Raw genomic sequence first — 10,780 nt, 5'->3', positions numbered from 1 at the left:
GGAGTGTTTCCCTCAGCATGGGAAACACGCTGAGGATCCTTCAAAATTGCACCCCTGCCAAAATCTCCACTCAATGAGGTCTGTCAAGTACCTCAACTAGTTAAATAAGTATCTAAATTATCATCCCGCCGGCTTTAATTGCCGGTGGGACTCCCGCATTTGGGAACTGCGCGCGCACCCGAGCGAGTCATTGGGGAACCCGGAAGTGAGCAGGTGGGAGCCGGGCTCCAAACCCGCACCGGGGTTCCACCATTTTCGGAGCCCCCCCCCCCCCGCCCCCAATGCACCCGCTCAGTCATCCGAAAATCAGCCCCCACATTACTTACAGCACTGCGGCACAACAAAAGATCCATTTAATAAGTACATTGATGATAAACTTTCAGTATTTTACTTCAATTCTACACATTTTATTACTACAGATGGTGCTTGTATTGGTCACATTTATTAAAGTAGCTAGTTTAATATCAAAATATTACAAGAAAATGTGATTCATGTTTGAAAAATTAAAGCTGCCCATTCCATTGAGAAATAATATTGATAATATATAAAATATTATTTTCAAATACCTTTAATATGGGAGTGAGCCTTGGGTCAGTGGTAGCATACCCGCCTCCAAGTTGGAAGGCTGTGGGTACTGCCAGACTGCCCCAGTGAGCAGAAACAATGGTTCCAGTCTCTGAATACTGGGCTGACATCCAGCAGTGTACTTGTGTCTCATAGGTGCGGAGTGGCATTGCATCTGGCCGGTTATCCTGGTAGGGAGTTGTGAGTCAGGCTAACAGCCTGTCCACTTAAAATGGGTCTTTGTTATCATAGTATGCTACAGCACAGAAGCAGGCCTTTCATGCCCATCATGCCCATGCCAGCTCTTTGAAAGAGTGTTATGGCAACAACCCAGACCATGAGCTGCTAGATGTAAAAGCAGTGGAAGAAATGGGTTGCCCCTAGGCATGGAAGAGAAAGAAGAATAAGACCTTTTCATATAAAGCTACTTTGATTGTATTAGGTTAAAAGATGCAAAAGAATGTCAGAACTGCTTGACTCCACGCTCCACAAGGTTTCTTGTAACAGCACAGTCCCCAGCAGCCATTGTAAACCTCCAACTTCTCTCTCTTCCCCTAATCCCCAGTTGGAGCTTTGCCAATACTCCTCTAGGACAGAGTGTGGGGTGGGAGAGACCCGTCAGCACCAACAGACCTCCATCACCTAATCACCACAGGAGGAACTTATCTCTCCTCTCCTGGCTAAAGGAGGAAGCAAGAAGAAAATACAACAAGGAAAACATTCATATTGGAGTAAAACTTAGCCGCAGAATGGCATCAAATATATATACTTACATACATATATTATATATATATATCTTTGTCTACTTCTCCATTAATGTACACAAACAGGTTTCTTTATAAAGAAGTACCCGATTATTTTTAACTCTTAAGCTTTTTCATTCATATGCTTGCATATATTTTCCAAGATATCACATGGGAAGGAAAGTCCAAAACAGTCAACAAATGAACTTGATGCTCGTGTTAACACTCATCAAGCTTGGTTGCAGCCCATCCTTGGCCTTGATGATGTGAAGTGGCGTTCCACTCTCTGCCTATCAGTAAGTGTATCACTTTCTGCATCATTAGTCTCAAAAATATCAGAAGGAAGGTAATAATCTGGTTTCTCCTGCTCTTTACGTCAATGTTCTGTGGTAGTTTTGAGCAAATGTAATAATGTGCATGTAGCATCGTAACTGTTTTGTGCCTTAATACAATACAGCCAGCACACTGATGGGTAGCATAAGTTCGAGTGACCATATTAAACATAATTTCAGTGAGAGCATACAAAATATATTTTCAATTAGCATATAAATCTATTGCACCATATCAGGATTCCTAACCGATTCCCCCATGGATTAAAATACTTCACAAAATACAAGTAAAAGTTCTAACAATGACCATTTGCTAAGCCCGTCTGACAATAATGTTGGTGGAACCTTTAACGTCGCGGAGTCTGTTGCTGTTGAAATCCACCATAAGTTTCCGTAAGCCAGTCTTGCTTGGAATGAAGGATACATTCACCACAATTTCTTGTCCAGGATGGATTTCCGCAGTACTATATTCATTTAGAAAGAAATAAACAAACAGAATTGAGAGAGATATAAAAGGGATTTCTTCTAATAGGTTCCTACCTGATTCTATTAGAATTAAAATAATTTAAAATGTCCAAATTTGATCTGCAGAGATTTGTGTATGTGATTGCAGGTACCCATGTGACCCTGTGCAGGACAGCCTGCAGTTCTCCAATTATCATTATAACTGAAACATGCAGTTTTCATCCGACATATAGTGGGAAACAGTGAGAAGAAGAATCCACAGGGAATGTAAATATTGAAAGGATGAGCCCAACTAAAGGCTTCTCTCTGGCCTCCTTTGAAAGTCTATTAGTGTGGCATTCCTGGAGGAAGCTGGGAACAAACAACTTAGGGAAAATATTCCAGCAGCAGATGCTTACTGATTTAAATTGGCTTTTCACATTGACGTGAAATGTCTCATTTTTAGCACCTAAAATCATGTATTATTTTAATTGTGTCACGGCCCAGCTGAGAAGTACTGATGGTATCAGTACAGCAGCAACTGCTGTCTTTTGTTTGGTAGTGTTCAAAAACGGTGTGGGGGAAACTGCATCGAAGGAGGCACAACAAGATTTGAGTCAGAAATAAAGATTAATAAATAAATAGTATCCAAGGCTACTTTGGTTTTTCTCCCTCACTTTTGGTGCAGCTACTGTTCTCTTGCTGGGAGACTGCAGGTGGAAGTCTGCTGAGGCTGACCTGAGAATAAAAGCCGGGCAGCTTTGTTTACAGAGTTCATTATAACAGAACAACAAGATATGACAAAGTTACTCAAACTGTTCTAGTTTCCTGCTGTGCCTGGCACTTAGATTTCAAACGTAATTTTGCTGTTGCAGATCTTCCCTCACAACTTGTACAATGCCTTCCTGACAGCAAGAAAATGTGTAAAAAAAGACAGTGGGAATCTTCAATTAGATTGTAAAAACAGCTCAAAATAAATCATTGGAAAAATGTGTACCATTGTCACTGGGTCACCAGCATACACTGCAATGTGTGTGGTAGGCTGGCACAGGGCCTCAGTGCCCTATTCCAACGTGTGCAGCGGAATGCAGGTGACACAGAGTCTCTATGACCCATTGCAATGTATGTAGCAGGATGCAGGCGGCACAGGGCCTTGGTGCTCTGGTGCTGTGTGATGCGACAGGATTTGTGTCCATCATTCTCCACATGACGAATTCTCAATCTCAACTGCACTATCACAACAACAACTTGTATTTATATAGCACCTTTAACATAGTAAAATATCCAAAGGCACTTCACAGGAGCGTTATCAAACAAAATTTGACACCGAGCCACATAAGGAGATATAACGGCAGGTGACCAAAAGTTTGGTCAAAGAGGAAGGTTTTAAGGAGCGTCTTAAAGGAGGAGAGAAAGGTAGAGAGGCGGAGGGGTTTAGGGAGGGAACTCCAGAGCTTAGGGTCCAGGCAGCTGAAGGCACAGCCGTCAATGGTGGAGCGATGAAAATCGGGGATGCGCAAGAGGCCAGAATTGGAGGAGCGCAGAGATCTCGGAGGGTTGTAGGGCTGGAAGAGGTTACCGAGATAGGGACGGGCGAGGCCGTGGAGGGATTTGAAAGCAAGGATGAGAATTTTAAAATTGAGCAGCAGCAAATGGTCATGCGCTTTCCCACAGCAACTAAAAAATAATTGGTTCTGTATTCCGTGCATTGAACCATGATAACATCGAATGAATGTGCAATGTGATGGAACTGAAGAACAATTAAAGCCAACACTCAAAATATCTGCAGAGTAAGTCACTCCAAGACACTGACACAAAGCTTCTACAGGCCAATCACAAAGCATCATTGACAGATGCCAAGGGTCAAGTAATCCACTAAAGAAAGATAATTTTGAAGATACATAGGATCAGGACAGCAGGAGGATAAAGGTGACTTCCATCCCATCATTCTGACCTGGATTTGAGCCTGGGTGTCAGAGGTGAAACGGCAGTGTCTAACCCACTGCACCTAGTAGTCATTTTTTTAAAAAATTAACTTTTTATTAATATCTTTTAAGCACATATACAACTGGTGATACAGTGACATTATAACATCACCATTCACATTGCTGTGCCTCTATTGTTTCCAATCCTTCTGAAATAAACTGCTAGTCATTTACCAGGACACACATTTCCCTTTAACTTGGTCTTTCCAAAACCGTCTCTGTAATGTCACCATATCACTTTCAGTAGGAAATTTCCTCCAACGCTTGAAGAAAAGTACAAATTAAATTCTCTGTGATTATGATCAGTTAAATTTAGCTTAGCTGAAGATGCTTTAAAAAATTCCACAAATGTACGGCAAAATGACATGAACAACCACTAAAGTTTTTCATTTAATTCAGCCATTTTTATATTTCATTTTTAAGAATTTAGAAATGTCTTGCGAAAATATTAAAACCTAATTCGTTTGGCAATCAAGTCTCACTGAACTTTCAGTTATTGAGGGAATGGCCTACAGATGGTGCTGTTAACTTGCACTATCCCAGAAACACACAGGAACCCGTAACCTGCAATATCCCGAAGACACACAGGGACTGTTAACCTGCAACATCCGGAGACACACAGGGACTGTTAACCTGCGACATCTGGAGACACACAGGGACTGTTAACCTGCGACATCCGGAGACACACAGGGACTGTTAACCTGCGACATCCGGAGACACACAGGGACTGTTAACCTGCGACATCCGGAGACACACAGGGACTGTTAACCTGCGACATCTGGAGACACACAGGGACTGTTAACCTGCGACATCCCAGAGACACACAGGGACTGTTAACCTGCGACATCTGGAGACACACAGGGACTGTTAACCTGCGACATCTGGAGACACACAGGGACTGTTAACCTGCGACATCCGGAGACACACAGGGACTGTTAACCTGCGACATCCCAGAGACACACAGGGACTGTTAACCTGCGACATCCCAGAAACACACAGGGACTGTTAACCTGCGACATCCCAGAGACACACAGGGACTGTTAACCAGCGACATCCCAGAGACACACAGGGACTGTTAACCTGCGACATCCCAGAGACACACAGGGACTGTTAACCAGCGACATCCCAGAGACACACAGGGACTGTTAACCAGCGACATCCCAGAGACACACAGGGACTGTTAACCAGCGACATCCCAGAGACACACAGGGACTGTTAACCTGCGACATCCGGAGACACACAGGGACTGTTAACCTGCGACATCCCAGAAACACACAGGGACTGTTAACCTGCGACATCCCAGAAACACACAGGGACTGTTAACCTGCGACATCCCAGAGACACACAGGGACTGTTAATCTGCGACATCCCAGAGACACACAGGGAATGTTAATCTGCGACATCCCAGAAACACACAGGGACTGTTAACCTGCGACATCCCAGAGACACACAGGGACTGTTAACCTGCGACATCCCAGAGACACACAGGGACTGTTAACCTGCGACATCCCAGAGACACACAGGGACTGTTAACCTGCGACATCCCAGAAACACACAGGGACTGTTAACCTGCGACATCCCAGAAACACACAGGGACTGTTAACATGCGACATCCCAGAAACACACAGGGACTGTTAACCTGTGACATCCCAGAAACACACAGGGACTGTTAATCTGCGACATCCCAGAGACACACAGGGACTGTTAACCTGCGACATCCCAGAGACACACAGGGACTGTTAACCTGCGACATCCCAGAGACACACAGGGAATGTTAATCTGCGACATCCCAGAAACACACAGGGACTGTTAACCTGCGACATCCCAGAGACACACAGGGACTGTTAACCTGCGACATCCGGAGACACACAGGGACTGTTAACCTGCGACATCCCAGAAACACACAGGGACTGTTAACCTGCGACATCCCAGAAACACACAGGGACTGTTAACCTGCGACATCCCAGAGACACACAGGGACTGTTAACCTGCGACATCCCAGAAACACACAGGGACTGTTAACCTGCGACATCCCAGAAACACACAGGGACTGTTAACCTGCGACATCCCAGAAACACACAGGGACTGTTAACCTGCGACATCCCAGAAACACACAGGGACTGTTAACCTGCGACATCCCAGAAACACACAGGGACTGTTAACCTGCGACATCCCAGAGACACACAGGGACTGTTAACCTGCGACATCCCAGAAACACACAGGGACTGTTAACCTGCGACATCCCAGAAACACACAGGGACTGTTAACCTGCGACATCCCAGAAACACACAGGGACTGTTAACCTGCGACATCCCAGAAACACACAGGGACTGTTAATCTGCGACATCCCAGAGACACACAGGGACTGTTAACCTGCGACATCCCAGAAACACACAGGGACTGTTAATCTGCGACATCCCAGAAACACACAGGGACTGTTAATCTGCGACATCCCAGAAACACACAGGGACTGTTAACCTGCGACATCCCAGAGACACACAGGGACTGTTAACCTGCGACATCCCAGAAACACACAGGGACTGTTAACCTGCGACATCCCAGAAACACACAGGGACTGTTAACATGCGACATCCCAGAGACACACAGGGACTGTTAACATGCGACATCCCAGAGACACACAGGGACTGTTAACCTGCGACATCCCAGAGACACACAGGGACTGTTAACCAGCGACATCCCAGAGACACACAGGGACTGTTAACATGCGACATCCCAGAGACACACAGGGACTGTTAACATGCGACATCCCAGAAACACACAGGGACTGTTAACATGCGACATCCCAGAAACACACAGGGACTGTTAACATGTGACATCCCAGAGACACACAGGGACTGTTAACATGCGACATCCCAGAGACACACAGGGACTGTTAACCAGCGACATCCCAGAGACACACAGGGACTGTTAACATGCGACATCCCAGAAACAAACAGGGACTGTTAACATGCGACATCCCAGAGACACACAGGGACTGTTAACCAGCGACATCCCAGAGACACACAGGGACTGTTAACATGCGACATCCCAGAAACACACAGGGACTGTTAACATGCGACATCCCAGAGACACACAGGGACTGTTAACATGCGACATCCCAGAAACACACAGGGACTGTTAACATGCGACATCCCAGAGACACACAGGGACTGTTAACATGCGACATCCCAGAGACACACAGGGACTGTTAACATGCGACATCCCAGAAACACACAGGGACTGTTAACATGCGACATCCCAGAGACACACAGGGACTGTTAACATGCGACATCCCAGAGACACACAGGGACTGTTAACCTGCGACATCCCAGAAACACACAGGGACTGTTAACATGCGACATCCCAGAGACACACAGGGACTGTTAACCTGCGACATCCGGAGACACACAGGGACTGTTAACCTGCGACATCCCAGAGACACACAGGGACTGTTAACATGCGACATCCCAGAGACACACAGGGACTGTTAACCAGCGACATCCCAGAGACACACAGGGACTGTTAACCTGCGACATCCCAGAGACACACAGGGACTGTTAACATGCGACATCCCAGAGACACACAGGGACTGTTAACCTGCGACATCCCAGAGACACACAGGGACTGTTAACCTGCGACATCCCAGAAACACACAGGGACTGTTAACCTGCGACATCCCAGAAACACACAGGGACTGTTAACCTGCGACATCCCAGAAACACACAGGGACTGTTAACCTGCGACATCCCAGAGACACACAGGGACTGTTAACCTGCGACATCCGGAGACACACAGGGACTGTTAACATGCGACATCCGGAGACACACAGGGACTGTTAACATGCGACATCCCAGAAACACACAGGGACTGTTAACCTGCGACATCCCAGAAACACACAGGGACTGTTAACCTGCGACATCCGGAGACACACAGGGACTGTTAACATGCGACATCCGGAGACACACAGGGAATGTTAACATGCGACATCCCAGAAACACACAGGGACTGTTAACATGCGACATCCCAGAAACACACAGGGACTGTTAACCTGCGACATCCCAGAAACACACAGGGACTGTTAACCTGCGACATCCCAGAAACACACAGGGACTGTTAACATGCGACATCCCAGAGACACAGAGGGACTGTTAACATGCGACATCCCAGAGACACACAGGGACTGTTAACATGCGACATCCCAGAGACACACAGGGACTGTTAACCTACAACATCCCAGAAACACACAGGGACCCGTAACCAACAATATCCTGGAGACATATAGGGACTGTTAATTGTTGACCTCCTTCCTTCAACGGTTCACCACAAAACGCCTCGAGTAAGTACAAGACACTCGATAGTGGAATATACAGAACAGACTTTATTCATATACAGTACAGGTAATCAATCTATACCGAATACAGGAGTAGCTTTGGGTCTCCCTCTTTTTCGAGCTCTCCCAACTAACTCTGGAAAAACCATTCTTCTTATACACCTCAGTTTGCCTAATTCAAAGGCATCCTTCACACTTAAGACTTCATGATTGATCTGTTCTTGGATTCTTTCAAAAGCAACTTTATTTACATAAACAGTCTTAGTTGCTTACTTCACAGGTATATTTCATAAACAAGATTTCCTTACAAACTGTTCTCAGAACCTCTCAAGAACAGTTTATTTACAGCTCATTTATTTAACATCCACTCTATAACATGGTTAATTGATCCCTCTTTGTATATTTATAAAAATAGTCCCTAAAGTTATACCTTAATCACTCATGGTCGATGTCATCCCAGTCACTATCTCTTTGCACAGGCATCCCTTGTACATCATAGTAGGTACAGCACAGGAGGAGGCCATTCGGCCCATCGTGCCTGTGCCAGCTCTTTGAAAGAGCTATCCACTTAGTCCCATTCCCTTGCTCTGTCCCCATAGCCCTGTAATTTTTTTCCCTTCAAATATTTATGCAATCCCCTTTTGAAAGTTACTATTGAATATGCTTCCACCACCCTTTCAGGCAGTGCATTCCAGATCATTACAACTCGCTGTGTAAAAAAAACGTTTCCTCATGTCGCCTCTGGCTCTTTTGCCGGTCACCTTAAATCTGTGTCCTCTGGTTACTAACCCTTTGGCCACTGGAAACAGTTTCTCCTTATTTACTCTGTGAAATAAGGAGATTTCATGATTTTGAACACCTCTATCAAATCTCCCCTTAACTTCTCTGTTCTAAGGAGAACAACCCCAGATTCTCCAGTCTCTCCACATAACTGAAGTCCCTCATTCCTGGTACCACTCTAGTAAATCTCTTCTGCATCCTCTCTAAAGCCTTGACATCCTTCCTAAAGTGTGGTGCCCGCAATACTCTAGCTATGGCCTAACCAGTGTTTTATAAAGGTTTAGCATAACTTCTTTGTATTCTATGCATCTATTAATAAAGCCCAGAATCCCATATGCTTTATTAACAGCCTTCTCAACTTGTCCCTGTCACCATCAAAGATTTGTGTACATACACCCCCAGGTCTCTCTGTTCGTGTACTCCCTTTAAAATTGCACTGACTGGCCTGTAATTGTCGGGTTTATCACTCTCCTCTTTTTTGTACAGGAGTGTAACATTTGCAATCCTCCAGTCCTCTGGCACCATCCCCATATCTAAGGAGGATTAGAAGATTGTGGCCAGAGCTTCTGCAATTTCCACCCTTACTTCCCTCAGTAAAACTAGGATGCATCCCATCTGGACTGGGTGACTTTTCTACTTTGAGGACTGCTAATCTTTTAAGTACCTCCTCTTTATCTATTTTTAACCTATCCAATATCGCTACTACCTCCTCCTTTACTGCTACAATGGCAGCATCCTCTTCTCTAGTGAAGGCAGATGCACAGTATTCATTTAGTATCACAGCCATGCCCTCTGCCTCCACAAAAACATATTTTTTGTCCCTAATCGGTCCCACCCTTCCTTTGACTACCCCTTTACTATTTATATGTCTATAAAAACACTTTTGGGTTCCTTTTTATGTTAGCTGCTAATCTACTCATATTCTCTCTTTGCCCCTCTTATTTCCTTTTTTATGTTCCTCTGTACTTTCTGCACTCAGCTTGGTTCTCCAATGTATTATGAACGCACATAGAATTATATAGAATATAGAGCACAGAAAAAGGCCATTCGGCCCAAAAGGTCCATGCCGGAGTTTATGCTCCACATGAGCCTCCTCCCTCTCTACTTCACCTAACACTATCAGCATATCCCTCTATTCCTTTCTCCCTCACGTGTTTACCTAGCTTCCCCTTAAATGCATCTATGCTAGTCTCCTCAATTACTACTTGTGGCAGCAAGTTCCACATTCTAACCACTTTCTGGGTAAAGAAGTTTCTCCTTAATTCCCTATTGGATTTGTTAGTGACTATCTTATATTTATGGCCCCTTGGTCTGGTCACCCCCACAAACATCTTCTCTATATCTACCCTGTCAAACCCTTTAAGAATCTTAAAGATCTCTATCAGATCACCCCTCAGTCTTCTCTTTTCTAGAGAAAACAGCCCCGCTTGTTCAATTTTTCCTGATTGGTATAACCTCTCAGTTCTGGTATCATCCTAGTAAATCTTTTTTGCATCTTCTCCAGTGCTTCTATATCCTTTTTATAATATGGAGACCAGAACTGTTCACAGTACTCCCAAGTATGGTCTAACCATGTTCTATACAAGTTTAACATAACTTCTCTGC

General features: G+C 44.9%; 1 protein-coding gene across 1 annotated transcript in view; it reads right to left on the bottom strand.

The window, feature by feature from the left end:
• Window positions 1-1,435: 1,435 nt before the first annotated feature.
• Window positions 1,436-10,780, bottom strand: part of tgm2l (transglutaminase 2, like) — a 37,119-nt gene continuing 27,774 nt past the window's right edge. Inside the window, exon 13 of the mRNA XM_067997795.1 lies at window positions 1,436-2,100. Coding sequence (XP_067853896.1) covers window positions 1,950-2,100 — 151 coding nt within the window. The 3' untranslated portion in view covers window positions 1,436-1,949. The remainder of the gene's footprint in view (window positions 2,101-10,780) is intronic.

Source organism: Heptranchias perlo, chromosome 16 (assembly GCF_035084215.1).
Source record: "Heptranchias perlo isolate sHepPer1 chromosome 16, sHepPer1.hap1, whole genome shotgun sequence".
Lineage (NCBI taxonomy): Eukaryota > Metazoa > Chordata > Chondrichthyes > Hexanchiformes > Hexanchidae > Heptranchias > Heptranchias perlo.
Note: the sequence above shows the minus strand (reverse complement) of the source record. Positions and strands in the feature narration are given on the sequence as shown.